Source organism: Natrix helvetica (genome assembly GCF_964273705.1).
Source record: "Natrix helvetica genome assembly, chromosome: 1".
Lineage (NCBI taxonomy): Eukaryota > Metazoa > Chordata > Lepidosauria > Squamata > Natricidae > Natrix > Natrix helvetica.
This window is the reverse complement of record NC_138548.1, coordinates 116,027,624-116,051,294: the sequence shown is the minus strand read 5'-3', so window position 1 is coordinate 116,051,294 and position 23,671 is coordinate 116,027,624. Positions and strand designations below refer to the sequence as shown.

Sequence of the window (23,671 nt, the reverse complement as noted above, 5' to 3'; positions counted from 1 at the left end):
TCTCCACAACCCTGGGACAGAGTGACTTGCCCCAAAGTCACCCAGGCAGCTTTCATGCCTAAGGCAGGCTTAGAACCGCCTTAGGAATCTCTTGATTTTGAGGCCAGCACCTTCACCACTACACCAAACTGGCTTTCTAGTATTACAGTACATTATATAATGCAGCTTTCCCCAACCTGAGCACCTTGGCGATTTCAACTCCCAGAATTCTCAGCAGTGGGTTTGATTTAATCTATTTGGCATTAACTATGCAGGATCTTAAATTGAGGTATTTCTCATCATATGTACTGAACTTTCTGTGATTGAAGATTCCACCGATTTAAACTGGACTTTCTACCAAAAAAATGGTTCCTCTTTACAATGCAAGAATCAATTTCTACCATCATCGCCACATCTGTCCAATCTTATCATCTAGACATCCACTCCCCCCCCCCCCACTCATTACTGAAGAATTATCCAGGACAATGCCTCTTACCCCCCACACTGACATTGACTTATGGGACTAATGCCTTCTACCTCCCCCCCATACTGACTTTTTTACCATCTACAGCACCTTAACCCCTACTGGAATTTTATAATAACTTATTCGAGGTTAGACTTGCTCCGCCTGCGGGAGGCCCCTCTCTCGCAGGCTTGGCCCTTGGCTCTTTCAAGGGCCCGCCTCGAGGACGGGTTCGTGGACCCCGAGAGGTGCAGGAACCGGAAGCTAAGGGGATTTTTAGTAAAATGTTTTTTATCTTTTTTAGGGGGTTCCAGGGTGGGGGGGAGGGCTAATCAGACCGGGAGGAGAGCCAGCGCCGGACAGACAGGTGAGTCCAGGAAGGACGGGGATGCGGTGGAGGGGGGGAATATAAAGGTCACTAAAGCAGAGGGTTGCCCTATTACAACGGTCGCGGGGAGGAGGGGATGCGAGGACAGGATAAGATCCCAAGGTCGGTTGGGAGACCGCGGCTGCTGGTTACGCCGGTCGCTTGTACCAACCCCTGCAGTCTAGGTGGACAGGTGCTACAGAGCCAGGGCCTGCGGCTGATGCTTTGCAATGCAAGGTCTGTCACCAACAAGGCCCCCCTCATTAATGAGTTGATCTCAGAGGGGGAGCTAGACCTTGCAGGGATAACGGAGACCTGGCTGGGCCACGAGGGTGGTTTACCCCTCGTGGAAATGTGCCCACCGGGTTTCCGTGCATTCCATCAGCCTCGGGCCCTGGGTAAGGGTGGTGGGGTGGCGGTGGTTATGCGGGAATGTTTAGAGCCGAGGGAGTTCACTGTCCCTCAGATACCCGGGTGTGAGTCCCTTGGTGTGAACTGGGGCCCAGGGAGGCAGTGGGGCTTGCTGATTGTATACTTGGCTCCTCGCTATGCATCAGCAGCCCTGCCCGAGCTCGTCGAGCTAATCTCAGCGACGGCAGTTGAGACTCCCAGACTTTTGGTCATGGGGGACTTCAACTTGCCGTCAACGGGAGCGGCTTCCGAGGTGGCTCGGGAGTTCATGGCTTCCATGACGGCCATGGACCTGACCCAATTAGTGCAGGGCCCCACTCACGAAGGGGGCCACACACTGGACCTCATTTTTGTATCTGAACAGTGGACGAGTGATCTGGGAATAGGGGATTTAGTCATCACGCCCCTGTCATGGTCAGACCACTCATCCCTCCGGCTGGACTTCCCTGGCGCTATCCCCCACCGCGAGGAGGCGGAACCAGACTCTATAAACTGGTACCGCCCCAGGCACCTGATGGAATCTGATAGATTCCAGACGGAGCTTGGGCCAATACCTGTAGCCTTGTCCCGCTCCCGCTCCGAGGACCTAGTGATTGCCTGGAATAGGGCGACGACTGGGTCCTTGGACCGGGTTGCGCCTTTGCGACCTCTCCTGCAGCATCGACCCACCCGGGCTCCTTGGTTTACTGAGGAGCTTAGGGTGATGAAGCGCCACAGGAGACGTCTAGAGAGCAGGTGGAGGTCCTCACGCTCCGAATCTGACCGAACACAGGTAAGAGCCTATTTGCGGACTTACCTTGTGGCAATAAGAGCGGCCAAACGTAGACATTGTGCTGCTCTTATTGCGTCCGCGGATAACCGCCCTGCCGCCCTGTTTAGGGTGACCCGCTCCCTTTTATCGCAGGGGGCGCGGGAGACACCCATACAGGGTAGAGCAGAGGAGTTTGGGGAATATCTTCAGGACAAAATCGATCAGATCCGGAGCGGGTGGACCTCCGTCAGTGGACCAGACGAGCCGCCAACAGCGAGTCTTGAGAGACCATTCTGGGAGGAGTTTGACTCTGTTGCCCCCGAGGATTTGGACAGGTTGCGTGGACGGCTGCGACCCACCACATGTTTAACGGACCCGTGCCCCTCCTGGCTGGTACTGGCAGCCTGGGAGGTGACACGAGGCTGGCTCCTGGGCCTGGTAAACGCCTCATTGGGTGAGGGATACTTACCAACCGCCTTGAAAGAGGCGGTGGTGAGACCCTTGCTCAAGAGACCTTCGCTCGACCCAATGGAGCTAGCTAATTATCGTCCAGTCTCCAACCTCCCCTTCTTGGCGAAGGTTGTTGAGAATGTGGTGGCGCAGCAATTTCCACGACACCTAGACGAATCCGACTATCTAGACCCACGCCAGTCCGGCTTCCGACCCGGGCACAGCACTGAGACAGCCTTGGTCGTGTTGGTTGATGATCTCTGGAGGGCCAGAGATAGGGGTTGTTCCTCTATCCTGGTCCTATTAGACCTCTCGGCGGCTTTTGATACCATCGACCATGGTATCCTATTGCGCCGGTTGGAGGGGATGGGAGTCGGAGGCACCGTTTTGCGGTGGTTCGGCTCCTACCTCTCCGACCGGAAGCAATGTGTGTTGACAGGAGGGCAGAGGTCGTCCCTGAGGCCACTCACTTGGGTGCCACAGGGGTCGGTCCTCTCGCCTCTCCTGTTCAACGCATATGTGAAGCCGCTGGGTGAGATCATCCGTGGTTTTGGGGTTGAGTACCACCTGTACGCTGATGATACTCAGCTGTACATTTCAACCCCAAACCACCCCAACGAGGCTGTCGAAGTGATGTCCCGGTGTTTGGAAGCCGTCGGGGTCTGGATGGGGGACAACAGACTCAAACTCAACCCTTCCAAGACCGAGTGGCTGTGGGTACCGGCACCTCGGTTCAGCCAGCTGACTCCATCGCTGGCCATAGGGGGCGAACAACTGTCCCCCGTGGAGCGGGCGCGCAATTTGGGCGTCGTCCTAGATGCCCGGCTGTCAATGGAGGACCATGTGGCAGCCGTGGCAAGGGGGGCGTTCCACCAGGTCCGCCTGGTGCGCCAATTGCACCCCCTACTGGACCGGAGTGCCCTGCACACGGTCACTCATTCGCTGGTGACGTCTCGCCTGGACTACTGCAATGCCCTCTACATGGGGCTTCCCTTGGGACGCATCCGGAGACTGCAGCTAGTTCAGAACGCAGCCGCGCGGGTTATTATGGGAAGTACACGTTACTCCCACATAACACCTCTCCTGCGCGAGCTGCACTGGCTACCTGTGGCCTTTCGGGTGCGTTTCAAGGTATTGATCACCATCTTTAAAGCGCTCCATGGCATAGGACCTAGTTATCTGCAGGATCGCATCCTACCACACACGTCCCTGCGACCTATCCGCTCACACAGGGAGGGGCTCCTCCTGGTGCCGTCTGCTAGGCAATGCCAGCGGGCGACACCTAGGAGTAGATCCTTCTCTGTGATGGGCCCAACCCTCTGGAATGACCTCCCCCCAGACATTCGAACCACCACCGACCTCCGTTCCTTCCGGCAAAAGTTAAAGACTCACCTATTTCAATCAGCTGGCCTGGCACTTTCTTAGTTTTACCTCCCGGGGATTTACTTTATTTTAATTGGGTTTGGGTTTTAATTGGGATGTTTTTAGGATTAGAATATATTTATTTCTTAGTACAGCCTATCTCCCCCTCCAAATGTATCTTAAATGTATTTTATTATTATGTCTGATTTTATTTGTATTGACTGTACACCGCCCCGAGTCCCTTTCTGGGAGAGGGGGCGGTCTAAAAATCTAAGAAATAAATAAATAAATAAAATAAATTTCATTTTAACTTATTTGTTTTAGACATGTATGTAAACATTCAAGCAGCACTTCTAATTTATATCTTTCTTTGGAAAGTTTAAGATGGTTTGCTCTCTGTACTGGAACAAACCTTTTACTTAATAGGATAATTGTGCTGCTGAAAATTTTTAGCCCTCTTTCCAGGTTTTAGTTCATCTTCAGAAGGAAGAAATTAGATCAATCTCAAATGGATAACCGCTAGTTTCCCTCTCTTTTTCAAGCAGAAGCAATGGTAATCTTCATATAACTTTTTAACTGAGTCATGGATCAAGTTAATTTGTCATATGAATACCAACCCCCAGTCAAGATCAGGCTGGGTGTCATTTTAATTATGATACAGCTAATGTTAATTTTTAGTGAAACAATTATTCTTGGAAAGTTTGGAAAAGCAAAAGGCATATTTTCTTAGGGATGGCCATAATCTGTAGAAAACTGATTAATTCAAAAACTTTGATTTAAAAAAAAATTATAAGAACTAAATGGGCATTAATGATATGCATGAAGCAGAAAATTGTTCAAAATGAAATATATAGAATGGCTCTTTAGAACACGGAATTTAGTATGTTCTGAATGAACTTTGGTCCAGAAGAATAACATTTGAAACATTTTAATAAAGAATAACAGAATAATCTTATTCTTACTTTTTTCATCCAATAATTCATCCCACAATTGCAAAAGTCGATTGTATAGTAGTTCATGATGAATGCTCCTTGACATCCAAAGCAAACATAATTTTGCATTAATCTTAAATAAAATAAATAATGCTTTTTAAATTTTTACAAGCATCCTTTCAGCTAAAGGAAAAAAAAAACAATTAAGCATACTTTCTGCAACAAGTGTCACAGCCAAAAATCATTTCCCAACGAAGAAGGAACAATAGTAATCCACAGAAAAGTTCCAAAAATACATTTCTCCAGCTATTCAGTTGTATTTTTTTCCTAATGCTTATGTGAAATACACTCATATATTTGGCAGTCTAATAAAGAATATTTGTAGCTCAGGGTTGACATGAGAGGTCCTTGAGATTGCTTGTTTTCTTGCAGATAATTCATTATTCAAACTAGGTAACATATCAGTGCTACTACCCCTCATTTGGCAATCTATTTGCCAATCACAGCCCATAAAAATATAGCATTTTTGCATTTGTTATCTATGCATAGTATAATTGGAGAAATGCCCCAAAATGAGATAATAAAATATCTCATAACGAGTGTAAAACATACTTAAACTTATAGTGCATTCAGAAAGTATTCAGACCCCTTTCACTTTTGTCAATTATTTTTTTCTCATTACACTTAGACCCTATAATGACAAGGTGAAAATAGAATTTTAGAAATGCCTGTAAATTTATTAAAAAGAAATAAATAAATACCACATTGGCATAAGTATTCAGACCCATTGCAACAACACTTGAAATTTAGCTCAGGCACTATACTCTCCTCCTGTTCTCAGATAGCCCTAGCCAGTATCAGCAGAGATTGGACCAACATGTGTTGTTTCATTGGCTAATGCAGTCTTGAATTCTTTGTACCTGCATTGTTTTTTAAACAAGCCATTTGCAGGAGTATGAGATAGTTTGAAAGAATCGAATGAAATAAGCCTAAGACAAATATCCAGAATGGTGATATCTGGCCTGGTTCCACACAAAATATGGCTGTTCCAAACTTGGAAAGTTGTGTATGTTTTGTTTTTCTAGATATCTAAATGTCTTTCTTCATTTCTTTTTAGGGTCTGGGTAGCCATTACATATGTATATTCTTTTTGTATTGCTAATTTAACAAATATAACTTTTTCAAAGAAATGTTGATGTTCTTGAACATGTATTTAATTTTGCAGACTGTACATGATGGAAGACAGTTTATGAAATTTATTGATCCTAATTTAGGAGTCCCTTTGCCCGAAAGAGACTATGGTGGAAATTGCCTTATATATGACCCTAATAATGGAACAGATGCCTTTCACAATATTTGGGTAAGATGCCAAAATGGAGAGATTGTATTCATTTAATAATATCTTTTATGTCCTAGGATTTTGTACTTATTTGATGGATGCCTGATAATTGTTATCTAATCCAACATCAGTTGTTTCATAACTTAAGAGTCTGTCTTCAGTAATTCCATAGATGAGTTCCAGTACATCTTTCTGAGAATTTCAGGCTTCATTTCTTTAAAAGCAAATTTTAACTTGGAAGACAGACTGCAGGTAGTCCTTGTTTAGTGAGTTCAATTGATTCAACAATCTGATCATTGAGCAAAGTGATTGCTAAGTGAACACTCTCTGAGAGAGATGGTGTGCAGATCACTGTTGCTGTCTCATTTAGATAAAGTTCTCTCACATAATGTCCTATGCCTGATTCATTTCCCTCCCCCCCCCTTATTTTTTTCTTTCCTGCAGGGTGGAGGGTGCTTAAACAAACTATTTCTTCCTGAGCTGCTTCTCAGTGCAGGATTTCCTTAAAAAGATTACTTTATTAATTATTAAAAGACTCCAGACCTCATAGCTGCTGCATGAAACTGACCAGAGCTTAATCGGTTTCACATTAAAGGCCTTTTTTCATCATAAATGCTCAAGAGTGGAAAGCATTTATTACCATTGCATTTGTGAATGGTTGCTATCCAAGGTGGTTGCTAAATGAGGATTATCTGTAGTAAAATTTTGAAACCCATTAAAGTCATTTCCTGCGCATGGGAGCGAAGATATTACTGCCTTGCATATGGCTTTGGTTTTTTGTTGTTGTTTTTGTTCTTTTTTCATAACAAACCAAATGCAGAACAAAGATAAGGATGTTTTCCAGTTTTATAAATTTATGTGTAAATATTGTTACATTCAATGTGGGGTTTTTTTGTAATGCAAAATGTATGCATGTTTCTGTAATTATCTTCTAACCTGTGTGGTAACTTAATCATGCTCTCCAATCCTCCATAATTGTATATTAAGAGTTGTCTTAAATTATTTACTTACTCCCACACTTTTAAAGTAAAGGAAAGGAAATCTGTATCTGTTATCTGCTAGGTCTTCTTTGTAGACTAGAATGTGTTGACTGCTGTAGTTTTATGTAAGCTACATAATATTTTAGTAAAGCTTTTCGTTTTTATGGAATAAAAAGCTGATCCAAAACATTGATGGCTCAGATCTAAAAAAACAAATTGGGACTCATGCTGTATTTTTAGACTTGTTGCTCAAAGGTACAAAGGTGCATTTTTTGAAAGTTAAGATAATAATGTTTGCCTGAGGTTTTGCTGCAATAAGGTTTACACAACAGCGGAATTTAACATAGTTAGATATTATATTATCTAAGGTAAGCATACATTTTTCATCTTTCAGATAGTTTATAAAAATTGAAATAAGAACATTAATCTTTTTGTTAGGAAAAATATATTATACATTAGATGTGAGATGAACAAATTATTTTTAATCGTTTAACAAATATTTTAGAACATTGTGAAGATGTTCAAATTGCATATGGAAATATATGTTTCAGTAGTTATTGTCATCATTTATGTTGATTCCTTTTATTACACAGAAAGTAATTCTAATCTGTATAATCTACTTGAATTACAGGATAAACTAGATGGATTTGTTCCTGCTCATTTCCTTGGTTGGTACTTAAAGGTGAGAATTAGCCCTTTCTTTGCTTAATTACTTACTATAGTTCTGAAGTCTCATTGCTTGTCAGTACTACAAGTGCTTTTTATTCTTTATTATTATTAGTGGTCATCTAAGTTATTTTTAAAATAAATTTATAAATTTATTTTAAAACAGTAAAATTCTGTTTTACTGTTGAATACCTTTAAATCTTAATCAGTTAAAGTATTAAGCTATTTTAATATAAGACTTAAAACAGCTAGCTATGTTAAGATTAAACTAATGGGCACATAAATGTGTCACTATTTTCATCTTAATGTACAAAGTATATTGAATAGAGAATTGTAATTATTTCTAAGAAATTGTTTTCATAGCCAAGAAACAACTTTTTTCTTCATAATTACTCAAATTTATTTTAGTCTTAAAACTTCTAGTCTTCATTGACTATAACTTCATAATGAAGGCTACTCTAGTTGCTTTTTGCTATCATAACAGCAGACCTGACCTCCTCCATATAGTGATGGTATGCTGACAGAAAAATCAGTTCAGGTATAAAGGTCGTTCTTGACTTACTACTATTCATTTAGTGACTTTGAAATTATAATGGCACTGAAAAAGTGACTTATGGCTGTTTTTCACACTTACTACCATTGCAGCATCCCCGTGGTCACATGATCAAAAATTGGGTAGCTGTCATGTATTTATGACAGTTCCACTGTCCTGTGGTCATGTGATCACCATTTCTGACCTTCACTGCCAGCTTCCAACAAGCAAAGTTAATGGGCCAGATTCGCTTAATGACCAAATTATTCACTTAACAACTGCCATGATTCACTTAACAACTGTGGCAAGAAAGGTTGTAAAATGGGACAAAACTCACTTAATTATCTTGCTTAGCAACGTAAATTTTGGGCTCAATTGTGCTCATAATTCAAGAACTACCTGAATGTGTCTGTCAGTTCAATTGAGTACAATCCTATAGAGATGAATTTTGAAAACACTATTTAGACCTCCTTTCACTACCTTAATTTTTTAAAAATAGTGTTTACACATACAATAAATACTGAGAAAGTAACCTTTGTTCTGCTTTGCAATTGGAATTGATATTACTTGAGGCCAATTTTAAAGTCGTAATCCTTCCCATGGGTTTTCTAGACTGTAGTTGAAATGCATCATTTTGATAGAAACCTGAAGCAAACATTTTTCACCTTTAGTTAGCTAATAATTTCAGGCATTTCATGCAGCTGGAAAATGTATTTGGAGTGTTAGTTTGAGAATGTCGGCATAAGAAGTCATTTTTCTACTTTTAAGCTAACATTTTATGCTACTATTTGAAAGTACTACATTGTAGTGTGCATTCTGCAGTAAAATTGACATATTCCTATTGCCCTATATTTTATCTATCAATAATTGACCATCAGAAATTATATCTTAAGTATTTGATTTCAGCATAATTCTGGAAAGTTCTTGTTTAGTAACTCTGCATGAGTAATGTTCAAAGGTTATGCTATGTTCAACATGCGTATAATTTGTGTTCAGGTGTCCACAGTTCATTGATTTGAATGCTTGCATAATTCTGTATTTATGAAAAGTGATGCATGTGTTCTTATTGGGATGTTGGATTGACATTTCACTATCAAACAACATTCTTTCACCTAAAATATCATTTATTAGAATACAGGAAACTTTATATTACATCCTCATTATTCCAACTCCTTCATTATTAAATTGCTTTTGATATTAGAAATACTACTGTTGTAGTGTTGTTACATACTATTTTATTGGACTCGTAGAACAGTCAGCTCTTTGGAAAATTTGCACTTCTACCTAAGTCATTAAGAATATTCATTTCATATTTTTTTTAAAATCTATGCAAAGAACATTACTTTGTCATTTTAAACACTCAGCGAAAAATGCAATTCAAGTAGAAAATATTCATTTACAAATATTGTATTTAACTAGAGATGGAAGAAAATAATCAGACAATTCAGAAAAATATACACTGTATAAAGGGAATCAGGATGGAATCATAACCCAACTATTCATTGGTGAACAGATAAGATGGTTCAGGTTTGTGTTCTGCTACAAAGGTATACATTATAATTCAGCTGTAGGCTTCAACAACACATGGCAAAATAACTTTGTTTTTATAATAATTGCCCATGCGGAAGATACCTTGTGTTTGTGTAGCAGAAAGCACCAATTACGTTTCTCAGCACTTAATAATATTTATCAAGAGCAATTGCTTCTAATTAAGCAGAAAGACAAGCCTCATGCTTTATTCACTTTGAGTTTTATAATATATGCATGGGCAGTGGTAGAATTTTATTTTCATTTTTATTCAAAATAGAAAAACAGAAACCAAGTTTCTTCTCATAGGACTGTTTGTCCAGAGTGATTCTTGGAATTTAGAGAGTAATTCTGAGTTCCTGCTTGAAAGTAAACTCAATATTTTGTGCTGCGGATGTTTTTGAGAGCCTTTGTTCCTGATGTCTAGAACATCTTCAAAGGACTACTGGTTGGTGTTCTGTCTCCAATATATTATAAACAGAGCTGGAGAAAAAAATAATTCGATTCACATTTTAACATTAGTTTTCTTAATTTATGCTTCTTCACTTAATACGTGAATCAGAATACTACTATCCTTTGGATTTTGTAATCAAAACCATGCATATAAAAATGCAAATAATTAGGGAAAGTAGCATTCAAAAAACATTGGCAAGGAAATTGCTTAGTAAATTTATTAAATGATATTTTGCATTGCACATAAGAATGAATATTGTTCTTTATTTTAAAATATTATAAATTAATGCAGATATATAATGTTTGAAAACCGTGGTAAGCATTTACCATTCCTATTCACTTGTTAAATGTCAGTGAGATTTTTTTTTTCTTATTTTTTCTTCAATATTGGGTAATGCAAATTTGGACTGATCTGCAGAATAACTTTCTTCTTTCATAATTTGCTTAGACACTAATGATTCGGGATTGGTGGATGTGCATGATTATCAGTGTAATGTTTGAGTTTCTGGAGTACAGTCTAGAACATCAGCTTCCAAATTTCAGTGAATGTTGGTGGGATCATGTAAGTATTGAATACTCTCTTTAAAATTATTTGGCATATAGTGATGCAAATTCATTTTTTCAAAAACTCACTTCACAGTTACTTATTAAATATGAATAACTTTAGTAGGAGTAATGTTTATAGACTCTTCTTTCTAGAGACCATCTAGCAATCAACTCTGATATCCTCGGATTCATGAAAATGATCGGCAGTTTCTTTTATTATTTCCAATGTTATATTAAATACAAGTACACATGAACCTGAGAACCAGTTTAAGATCACAATTGGGATCAGAATTTCAGTCACACCTATGTCATCAAATGACCAGATATGATTGGCTCTTGACAACTATTTTTTTTTCATGGCGATTAAGTTAGTCACCATACTTATTAAGAAAATTATCTGGTCATTAAATATTGCAATTGTTAAATGAATCCACCTTCTCCCATTGATTTTGCTGGTTGAAAACCACCTGGGAAGTTTTGAAAATCACAATAGCATGACTACAAAGGTGATGCAATGGTCATAATTTCAAGGACCCGTCATAAATCACCTTTTTTTAGCAATGTCATAACTTTGAACTATTCTTAAACAAATGGTCATAAGTCAAGGACTACTGTAGTGGTTAAGGCATCTGAATTCTACTGCCACCTTAGACACAAAACCAGCTGGAGATCTTGCGCTAGTCATTCTTTGTTAATAATAACAATAATAATGACATTTATAAATAAAAGTTTTATTTTTGTTAAATGATGCATTCTGAACTGAACAAAAAATCAGCAAGGAAAGAATCAAAGATGAAGTGAAATGTGTAAGTCTAAGGAGACAACAGATTATATGCCTTGATAAAAAGAAATATTTAGAAAAAAGTGTCAGACCAACCCAAATTTCATAACTAAAAATTGAGGATATATATCCTAGCTGGTAATTTAGAAAATAACAAACCGATTAATGGATTGAAAAGTGAAAAATGAGTAGGATGGAATTATTTTATCATTTTCTGTTCAGAAGATAACATGATAATTCAATAGATGAAATCACATTATGGGCTAAGAAGCTGTCTGTTTTGCCAAAATATTGGTTATATATAATTGCTATTTTAAAGTGCTATTTAGTATTTTATAAGGTGTGTGTGTGTGTGTGTGTGGTGTATGCATATTATGTATAGAAACTGCAGTGTCATTGCTATAGTCACAGTTATGTATTATTATTATTTGTAGTGGATTATGGATGTAATCTTATGCAATGGACTTGGCATTTACTGCGGAATGAAGACATTGGGATGGCTTTCTTTGAAAACATATAAATGGCAAGGACTTTGGAATATTCCCACATATAAGTATGTTTAGTTACAAAATTTTACATTTAAGACAGAAAAATGCAAATCTTATATCACCTTTAATGCTAATGAATCCTACATTAAGATTAAATAGTTTTAACTTAGGATAAATTAATAATTATAAGTTCCATAAATATTATGAAATGGTATGTTTGTGAAATAAAATAATTGGTTAATGATGGATTATTACCATTTATAAAATGCCGTTTAGGGTAGAAATATCGAACATAGTTGTATAAAGTATTGTTTTATTTCTTAAATTACAAAAATACTTCTATATACTCTCAAACGTTTTTTGTTGTTTTGTTTTTAGTTCCTTCATTACTTCTGGGTTTATGTTATTCATGCTATTTTCAGTGTTTTTGTTAATCACATTTTATTTAATAGAAAGTTTTTTTAAAAAAATAACATGAAATATTTTTAATTTCCCCTCTAGAGGTAAAATGAAGAGAATTGCCTTTCAATTCACACCATACAATTGGGTTAAATTTGAGTGGAAGCCAGCATCCAGCCTTCGCAGATGGCTAGCAGTGTGTGGTATTATTTTTATTGTAAGGATAATTTCTTTCAATGAACTAATATAAGTATTTCAAATAGTTTTCTTTTATTTTTCAAAATACTGTAAACAGATTTCTTGCTTTTTCCCACAGACTCCTTAAATTTGATATAATCAAAATACAATTTATCTCCCAGAATTCCTGCTTTCATGCTAAGAGCAAAATAAAGAAAAGGAAGGAAGGAAGAGGCCACAACGGTCCCATTTAATTTAGAAGAGTATATAAATACTAAATGATATATAAATTGTTTAGGTTAAGGGATGAGTATTCACATGCAACAAACACATTTTATTTCAGCATTTATTATACTGTAAGCAAATGATTCCCTGATAATACAGACCACAGGAAGGGGAAACCCTCTCCATCAAAAGCAATTCATTCACATATGCACATAATTGGTAGAACTTAAGTAGGACAACTGTTAGGGAAGAAAAGGTAATTCTGACTCTGTAGTTAGAGACAAGAATGTGCTTGGTGTTCTCTGATCAAATACAAACATGTATGGGGAAAAAGAAAGGAAGTAAAGAACATTTTTCCTACATTTGTCAAAATTGGTCATCTTGAATGATAATCTGACTTTACTGTTTGAATACATTTGTTTAAAAGTTTGATCTTCTGAATTTATATGAAAGAAGTGGTCGTCTAAAAATGGTATGATTGGGAGGTTAAAATCACTCTGAGGTTTTGAGTTTGTAACTTTGTACTGAATAATTATGTTTTTTCTAACAATTCACTTCCATAATTTTGAATATAGAATATCAGTAATTGCTGCATGGACAACCACATCTCATTTAGACATTGAAGTACCTGGTCATTTTATCAAATTTCCTTTGTGTAATAAATGAGAATAGGGAAATAGCAGCATCCCAAGAAAATGCAGATGATAATGATTAATTATCATTAATCATTAACAGCTTTATTTTTAAAAATTGTTAAGATTGTTAACTTTGATAGTATTTCGTTGGCAAGACATTTCATACGTTCAAATTTATACACTTTGAAGAATTGTGACATATCAAATAACAGGAAATCTCCTAAGTGATTGAATGGTATGTGTCAGTTTTTATTGGCAGAGTTGAATACATTTTACTTGAAATTTGTCCTGTGGATGCCTCCAGAACACTACTTGGTACTGCTGCGACTTGTCTTTTATGTGAATGTGGGAGGAGTAGCCATGAGAGAGATATATGATTTCATGGATGATCCGTAAGTTATTTCTCTTTAAACTCAGTTGCCTTATGTTTAGAACTGGGGATGTTTCCTGCAAATTGTTGAGAAATATTATTCACCAAAATAGTGAATGAATCCATCTGTTATTTCAAGAGAAAGCATACTTTTTTCCAGGATCAGACATATAATGCTTGACAAACTAACATTTGTGCTTTATTACATTACTTCAGACTAATTGGAATGCAATAAATTTTTGCATAGGAAAATGTTGGAGAGAATTTTAAAAGCAATGTCTTAGCTTGAGGATGTTGTTAAATCTGGATTTACCCTAAATATTTTTATAACCTTGGTTTTCTGGCACTATAAAGGGACTTTACAGTATTCATATTTTACAGCAGTATGGCCTCACTAAGCAATGCATAAAGTAAACAGCTGCCTGCTTACTATTTGTTATTTCTGCTTGCTTTGCTTATCAAATACTAGAACCCAGGTCCATCTAATTGGATCCATCTTTTGTTTTGTTGTAATTTTGTTTTAAGTTTGGTGATAATGAAGCAAACTGGTTGGCCCCACAACTTTTCAGCATACTGTCTTACCTCTGACTATCAGAGAAATGTCTGTGTTTAGTATCTAGGATTCCAATATCTTATGGGGATCACTTGTTGGTCTTTCATTCCCAGAGCAGGGAAGAATGGCTAAAAATGATTACTTTAGTTGGATTTCAGGATATTGAGCAATGACATTTATACCATTCCCTGACCCCTCATTTTGGACCTACTGATATGGAATATACTTCTTGCTTCAAACTAAGAAAAGATCTCACTTCTCTCCTCAGTATTCTGGTCCATTTTTCGGTCCTTGTGTTTGAGTTGAAAAAGACTCTCTTATTCTTTGCCCTCTGTTCAAACACATGGCATAAGGTTGAAAAAGGGAAGCTTCATCAATCCCCAACCCCTCATTACTGATTCACTGAATTGCCATTCTTTGCCAATAGAAGATATGGAGATCAAAGGGAAAAGATCCCCCCAAACGATCCCATATGTAACAATGTCCTATTTTCTTTTTATTACTGAGAAAGTGACTACTGTCAGTATTTCCCAGTTCCACTAAAGTTTCAATTTCTTCACAAACATAAGAATCTTCTTAGTCCTACACTTCTTAGTAGGAGGAAGTTAAAAGCAAACTGTCTACAGAATTGTTCCTTTATAAAACATACATAAAGGCATATTTCTGTTTCTGTGTATTTTCAAAGATTAATGAAGATTTTTCCCCCCTCTACTCTAGCAAACCATTCTGTTAGACGGCTTAAAGATTTATGTAACTTCTTTTAAATAAAGGACTACTTTTAGATGCTAAAATGCTCATTGAATGCTCTGCAAATTGGTCATTGGTTACTTACCTGATACGCCCTTTCTCAGGACGGTGGAGACATCATCCAGGCATGGGTATGACTCTGTCAGGATCCAATCCGACTGGGTCTACAAGCATTAAAGACACGCCCACGAGGCTCCTTCTACCCAGATTAGACGAAGGCGTGACTTGTAGACCACTGTGTAAACAGTCTCAGATTATTAAGTAACCAACACCCATTCTCCTAGTAGGTGGAGACATCATCCAGGCATGGGGCATACCAAAGCCCAATCTGTCCTATCGGGAGGGTCCTGAATAGAATTTAATAATCTTAATCAGAAACCACTCACTGCAACACGCGCCGTCCGAATGAAGCGTCAGCTGAGGCATATCTATCGAGCTTGTAATGGCAGATAAACGGAGAAATAAAAGTCCATGTGGCTGCTCAGCAGATCTCCTCCAATGAAGCTTGAGATGATCAGGCAGCAGAGGTGGCCGCGCTGTGGTGGAGTGTGCCGTGATGTTGGGTGGAACATGCAGAGAGAGGACAGAATAGGCCCTCGAAATAGCAGCTCATACCCAACAATCAATGTCAGAAGAAGAGGCCTTGGAGCCTTTCTTACCTCCCGGCTGGAACTTCATGAAAAGAGCCTCAGAGCGCCTGAAAACGGCAATTTGTTTAATATAAACATGTAGAGCACGACATACATCAAGGTAATGCCACTTACGCTCCAGCCGATGAGATGGTTGGGGGCAAAAATCGGGAAGCACCAGTTCCTGGGCTCTGTGGAATACAGAATTTACCTTAGGTACAAAAACTGGATCAAGGCAGAGGATGACCTTATCTGGATGAAAGATGCATAAATCTTGTCTGATGGACAATGGCACCAGCTCGGAGGTTATTGCTACAAGAAAAACCACTTTTAAAGTCAAATCATATAAAGATACAGAATGTAAAGGCTCAAAAGGAGTCTGAGTTAAAGAGTCCAGGACTTTGGAGACATCACAAGTCGGGAACCTGTGTATTGTTGGTGGATTGATGTTTGTGGTACCTCTCAAGAAGCGACGGATAAGTGGGTCATGAGCAATGTTCCCTCTAATTTTTTTTCAGTGTGAGCGGAAAAGTATAGTGTTTGAGCAGCACATTTTCATGCCTGAGCACCTGAATTTTTTTCATAGATGTCACCCAAGACAACGAAATCAGTGTTATTTGAAACTCAATTCTACCATGTAAATATACATTAAGTAAAGAAATCTCCCTATAGAGGTAGTCCTTAATCTACGACCCTAATTGAGCCCAAAGTTTCTATTGCTAAGTGAGACATTTGTTAAGTGAGTTTTGCCCCATTTTAAAACCTTTCTTGCTACATACAGTTAAGTGAATCACTGCGGTTAAATCAGTAACCTGGTTGTTAAGTCAATCTGACTTTCCTACTGACTTTGCTTGGCAGAAGGTTGCAAAAGGTGACCCCAGGACACTGCAACCATCATAAATATGAGGCAGTTGCCAAAGATCCAAATTTTGATCATGTGGCCAGGGGGATGCTGCAATGATCATAAGTGTGAAGAACAGCCGTAAGTCACTTTTTTCAGTGCTGATGTAACTAGTCATTAAGTGAACTGTTGTAAGTTGAGGACTACTTGTATTCAAGTTCAATGGATGACTCTCTATGGGAAAAGGATCAAAACTTCCCTCTATCCACATTTTCCATACTATGAATTACTTTATATGCTTTATACTTTCCCCCTTACTATCCAATAGTCTGCAGTGATATTAGCAAGTTATGAATAAATTACCAATTGTGTTTTGTTGCCACCTGCGCGGCCGCGCACCCGCACAGCTTAGAGGGAACATAGGTCATGAGAAAGGGGCTGAGTGGAAGTCAGTGAGAGGACGGAGGACAGGGCCACAACCTGGTGACGGAGAGTGTTTGGTGAGAGTCCTAGATCTATCCCCTGTTAAGGAACTGGAGAATATGAGGGATAGAAGACTGTAAAGGAGCAATGACCTTTCTATGGCACCAGAGAACTGTATCCAAGTGGCATCGTAAATGTGGTTAGTAGAAGAGCACCTAGAGGCTTGAATTGTGTGAATAACTTCAGTGGAAAGATTGGCAGTCCTCAGAGCCTCCCGCTCAATCTCCAGGCGGTTAGTCGTAACCAAGGAAGGTTGGGATCCTGGAACGACCCTTGAAGGAGCAGAGAGGGAAACTGAGGAAATTGCCATGGTGGAGCTACTGAGAGGTTCAGCAGATCGACAAAACAGGGTCTGCGAGGCCACCGAGAAGCGATCAGGATCAGTTCTGCCTCCTCCATCAGCATTTTCCGTATTACCCGCTGTATGAGAGAGGTCGGAGGAAAAGCATACAGAAGGCCGAGAGGCCACTCGCACTTCAGACCGTCTAAGCCCTCCGCCCCTGGAGTTGCATAGCGCGTAAAGTACCTTGGCATTTGATTGTTGCCCTGGGAAGCGAAGAGATTGAGAACCGGAAGGCCGTACCTGACAGTCAGTTGTTAAAAGATTCCCTAATGCAGGCTCCACTCTGCCGGGTCTATATGCATGTGGTTGAGGTCGTCTGCCTGGGAGTTCTGGACCCCCGAGATGTGCTCATCCCAGAGAGACAATAGGTGGGTCTCTGCCCAGGACTCCAGTTGGGAAGACAAGGTCATTAGGCATCGGGATCTCGTCCCCCCTTTCCGGTTTATGTGTGCCTTGGCAGTGGTATTGTTCATAAGGATGCGCACGTGCGCATTGGCCACAAGATGTTCGAATTGAAGAAGAGCCAGAAGGACAGCTTTCAGCTCCAACCAGTTGATACTGTTCCTTTGGTCGGAGCGTGACCAAAGGCCTTGGGTTGTGTGCGACAGAATGTGAGCTCTCCAGCCTTGCAGACTCGCATCCGTGATTAGAGTGATGCATGGGGGGGTCGCGAAATAGAGAGCCCTGTTCCAAGGCAGGGGAGAGCCACCAGCGAAGGGACTGGCTTACCTCTGAGGTTAGACGAACCTTGTGCATCGAGCAACTGCAGTCTGCCTTCTGATATGGTTGCAGAAACCATTGGAGCTGGCCACTGGAATCTGGCCCACGGAACGATGTTGAAGGTGGACACCATTTTTCCCAGAAGTTGTGACAGGTACATGAGCGGAACCTTCGGCTGGCCTCTGATGGATGAGACCAGATCGTGAATGCTCACCTGCCGTTCTGGTGATAAGAAGACCTGTTCCAGGGAGGTGTCTATCACTCCCCCCAGGTGTGTGAGGCGAGTCGTGGGCTGCAGATGACTTTTCTTCAAGTTGACCAGGAAGCCATGTTCTTCTAGAGTCTGAAGAGTGATCTGGACGTCTCTGTGTGCCTGGTGCAGGGACCTGGACAGTATCAAAATATCATCAAGGTAACAGAATTCTAACATGCATAGTTCTAAGATGGGCAGCCAGCACAGCAAGGATTTTGGTGAAGACTCTCGGGGCAGAGGACAAACCAAAGGGAAGGGCACAGTATTGAAAATGATTCCCTGCATAGGAGAAATGGAGGAATTTCCTGTGATCTGAAAGAATAGGGATATGGAGGTACGCCTCTGTGAGATCCACCGAGGAGAGGAGGTCATTAGGCCGAATGCTCTCCAAGATGGATAGCAGAGAGTGCATTTTAAACCTCCTGTAAACTGTAAATTTGTTCAGAAATTTGAGGTCGAGGATTGCCCTCCAACCCCTTAGGCACTATGAAAAGATGGGAATAAAACCCTGCCTGTGTTGGTCAGGGGGCACCTCCTCAATGGCCTCAATGTAGACGAGATGGCTGATTGCGAGTTCAACCAGATGTCTTTTGGTAATGTCCCTAGAGACCGGACATAATACGAAAGTCTGCAGGGGACTAGAGAGAAACTCCAGGGCCAGGCCAAATTGGATGGTACGCCTGATCCAGTCATCATTGGTGATGTCGTCCCAATGATCGGTGAAAGCTGAAATACGGCCCCCAACTGGGGGGTTCCTGATAGGATTACTTCTGCTTTCGGAAGGAACGGTTGGAGCTGCCCTTGAAAGGCTTTTTGTAGGAGAACTGCTGGGAATTAATGTTGGATCTGTCCTGAAACGGAGGGCCCTGTCTTGGGGGAGCCTGGCGTTGAGGACGGGGGTAGGCAAATCCCCCGTTCGTCCCTCTAAAAGATGACCTATGGAAAAAGAAGAGGGTTTAGAATCTATTTTGCTGGTAGAAGGAAGCACCTTTTGCTTGTCCTTGGACTCTACTAAGAGAGGTTCCAAAGGCAGGCCAAAGAGAAGACCAGGAGAAAAAGGAGAAGAAGCCAAACGCCACTTCGCTCTGGCCTCTGCTTGCCATTGTTTCAACCATAGAAGACGTCTTCTGGTGACTGATGACTTGGAGGAGAAGGGAGCCAAATCTAGAGAGGCATTGGCAGCGTATTCCATTGCTGCTTTGAGCTTGTTGATGTCCTGATGAGAACGGGAATCAGCAGGAGGAATTCTGTCCTGCATCTGCTTCAGCCAACGGAGGGCCACCCTGTTGAAAAAAGAAGCAGAAGAGATGGCCCGGACCGCCCATACGGCAGACTGATGACCCTTAACCAATGACTGTTCAAAGCGTTTGTCCTCAGGATGGAGAGCGTCCTCTGGAGCATTAGTGGCTGCATTGGGTGACGAAAAGAAACCACAGGAAAGTCGATGGAAGGGACTTCCAAAAGCTTAGAGAGCTCTGGACTGACATGGTATAATTGTTTGTCCAGAGTAGAAGGGAGGAGTCCCCCCCCCCCGGAGATGCCCATTGATTTTGAATTACTTCCAAGAACAGCTTTGGGGAAGGAACCATATCCTTTTCGACAGTGGCCACGAAAAGAGTGGATCTGTGGTGTCAGACTTGTCAACCTCAGCAGTTGAGGATGGTTTTGAGGCCGGAATGCCAAAGACCTTTTTGGCCTTGAACAAGAGGGAGCGAAACAAGGCAGGTTTGAATAGGACCATTAAGGCTGAAGGGGCCGGTGTCAAGTCCTCATCATCCGAAAGATCGGAATCACGGGTTACCTGTTCCTCAGGTTCAGCAGCAGAAGGCTGAGAAGTACTTCCAGAAGCCGCCCCTTGAGAACGGGAAGAGTGGCCCTTGTTTAATTTATTAGAAGTAGAACACTGAGGGTGGCAGTAGCAGGACCCCGATGTTGAAGGCCTGCAGCAATGCCTCGTTCAATAACCACTGCTATGATGTCAGCCATATCATTAGGGTTGACAGTAATAGTTCTGGGGGAAGGAGAACCCACATCTATGTTTGGAGTAACACTACCATCGCCTTCGGAATCATACTCCGCTTGAAACCCAATCCCATTCTCAGGGTTTAAGGGAGAAGCAGGAGTGGAGATATCCCCATCAGTATCAGTGGAGAGATCTTCAGTAGGATTGATCATTATTTGAGGAGAAACCAGTGGGGCAGAGATGGGAGCAGTGCAATGCTGGGCCTTAGAAGTGGACTTTCGTGGAGCAGAATCGGAGGACTTGTCACGGTCGGAACCAGGGGTAGCTACGCTTGGGGCCTCCTGAGGTGGAACAGTCTTAGGGGCCTTAGCAGGCTTGGCTGTAGGTGGCTGAGAAGCAGTGGTTCTCTTTTTGCTCCTAGGCTCAGAGGGGACTGGAGGAGAAATAATGGCCGGAGAAGATGGATCACCCGCTGTGTAATAATGGTCTCGTCGGTTGGCATTACTCACGGTTGAGGAGAGCACCTAAAATGGCCACCGCAGGCTTCCCGCCCAAACAAAATGGCCACCCGAGTAGATAGGACCCTGAGGAAGGGCTGAGGGAGCGAACTGACAAGGCGGCTAAATACTCAACAGAATTTGCCGCCTGACAAATCCCTTGGTGCCAGAGGATGAACGCCCAAGCAGAAAGAGCCGTTTGAGGCCAAAAGGAGGAATGCTGCTGAGGCGACAAGAGCGGCGGCGTACGAAACGCTCTGCGTTCAAGCATCTTTGGGGTGGCTTCCGCATTTTGAAGAGTCCTCAGCCGGCGAGATCGAGATGATCGCAAGGTGTTCTGGCAGCACGGCTGCAGCAATCAGCTTTTCGGGCAGCATGGCAGCAGCAATCGGCGAATTAGCAGAGCCTGAGGTAAAAACCTCGTAGGCTAGCCGTTAGCATTCCCTGCGATGATTAGAGCCAAGCGAGAACGAGGCAAGTGCCCCTTAGAGGCTACGAAGCCTCCAAAGCGAAAGAAACCAGAGCCAATTGAATTAAATTTAAAAGAGAGCCAATTAGAAGAAATTTGGAAAGTTTTAGCTAGAATTTAGTTTAAAATCGAATTATTTAGCAAGGAGAGATACACAGACACAGCTAATTGAAGGATCGACTGAGTCTAAGCTGGGCAGGAGGAGCCTCGTGGGCATGTCTATAATGCTTGTAGACCCAGTCGGATTGGATCCTGACAGAGTCATACCCATGCCTGGATGATGTCTCCACCTACTAAGAGAATTTCAGATACTCAGATACACCACTATGCACATTTTGCATGATATATTGAGGGCTATGGGCCAGGGGTCATTTTGGAAGTGGGGTACTGATGTTTTTAAGGGGAAATTTGAATAATAATAATAATAATAATAATAATAATAATAATAATAATAATAATAATAATAATAATAATAATAATAATAATAATAATAATAATAATAATAATAATATAATATAATAATAATATTTAATGCTTCTAGACCGCCCCCTCTCCTGAAAGGGACTCGGGGCGGTGTACAGTTCATACAAAATATAACAAAATACAATAAAATTAAATATGTACAGTTGACAATTGACATGGAGGAGGTTAAAAAGCAGTTAAAAGAACTGTACAAAGCAGATATAAGATAAATTCAAACCCCTAAAAACAAATACAGTAAATTAAAAAACCCCTAAAATAACCAGATATAACACATTTGCCAGGAGGGACAGTTGAATTATGCCAGGCCTGCTAATCGGAACAGGTGGGTCTTCAGTTTTTGCCGGAAGGAGCGGAGGTCAGAAGTGGTTCTAATGTCGGGGGGGAGGTCATTCCAGAGGGTTGGGCCCATCACAGAGAAGGCCCTACTCCTCGGTGTCGCCCGCTGGCATTGCCTAGTGGACGGCACCAGGAGAAGTCCCTCCCTGTGTGAGCGTATTGGCCGCAGGGATGTATGTGGGAGGATGCGATCCCGCAAGTAACTAGGTCCCGTGCCATGGAGCGCTTTAAAGATGGTAATCAGCACCTTGAAACGCACCCGGAAAACCACAGGCAGCCAGTGCAGCTCGCGCAGGAGAGGTGTTACGTGGGAGTACCTCGTACTCCCCATCACAGCCCGCGCGGCTGCGTTCTGGACTAACTGCAGTCTCCGGGCGCATCCCAAGGGCAGCCCCATGTAGAGAGCGTTGCAGTAATCCAGGCGGGACGTCACCAGCGCATGAGTGACCGTGTGTAGGGCATCCCGGTCCAGTAGGGGGCGCAATTGGCGCACCAGGCGAACCTGGTGGAACGCCCCCCTTGCCACGGCTGCCACATGGTCATCCATTGACAGCCGGGCATCAAGGAGGACGCCCAAATTGCGCGCCCGTTCCACAGGGGGCAATTGTTCGCCCCCTATGGCCAGCGATGGGATCAGCTGGCTGAACCGAGGTGCCGGTAGCCACAGCCACTCAGTCTTGGAGGGGTTGAGTTTAAGTCTGTTGTCCCCCATCCAGACCCCGATGGCCTCCAAACACCGGGACATCACTTCGACAGCCTCGTTGGGGTGGTTTGGAGTTGAAATATACAGCTGAGTATCATCAGCGTAGAGGTGATACTCAACCCCAAAACCACGGATGATCTCACCCAGCGGCTTCACATATGTGTTGAACAGGAGAGGCGAGAGGACCGACCCCTGTGGCACTCCACAAGTGAGTGGCCTCGGGGTCGACCTCTGTCCCCCTGTCAACACACATTGCCTCCGGTCGGAGAGGTAGGAGCCAAACCACCGCAAAACGGTACCTCCGACTCCTATCATTTGGGTTTTTTCTCTTCTTCAAACCATTTTTTTAAAATGTACAAAATGTACAAGAAAGAGGCTCAAGGCCTTGGCTTTACCTATTCTGGATGGGCTCTGGTGATTGTTTAAGGAAGGTTTGTAAAGGAATGTCAATAGGTCATACCTTTGTGCAGCCTGTGTCTTGGTTTCTATGTGGAACATAGCTGCTGGAATAAGAGTGATAATAGTCTATGGAGATTAGGTCAACTTAGGGAGGTGGTCAACTCTGAAGGTTTTACTGTATTTGGTTTGGTGATACAGAATACAAGGTCATATTTGGTGAAATGTAAAAATGCAGTTCAGTAGGATTCTTAGCACTAGGAAATAGATTAAAGAGCTATAGGATTGACATTCCTTTCTGTAGCAGTTGCTATTGTTTCCAGCATTCCCTCATGTAGATTTTTCCAGGGTGTTGGTTTAAAACAGCCGAAACAAGATACAGTATGGAAAAACTAATAGGTACTAGATTTAAAAACAGGCAC

General features: G+C 41.6%; 1 protein-coding gene across 1 annotated transcript in view; it reads left to right on the top strand.

The window, feature by feature from the left end:
- PTDSS2 (phosphatidylserine synthase 2) overlaps positions 1–23,671 on the top strand; it is a 45,127-nt gene that overhangs the window by 16,425 nt on the left and 5,031 nt on the right. Inside the window, exons 5-10 of the mRNA XM_081944652.1 lie at positions 5,941–6,075; positions 7,666–7,716; positions 10,661–10,774; positions 11,974–12,092; positions 12,529–12,643; positions 13,710–13,855. Of these exons, the coding sequence (XP_081800778.1) occupies positions 5,941–6,075; positions 7,666–7,716; positions 10,661–10,774; positions 11,974–12,092; positions 12,529–12,643; positions 13,710–13,855 (680 nt within the window). The remainder of the gene's footprint in view (positions 1–5,940; positions 6,076–7,665; positions 7,717–10,660; positions 10,775–11,973; positions 12,093–12,528; positions 12,644–13,709; positions 13,856–23,671) is intronic.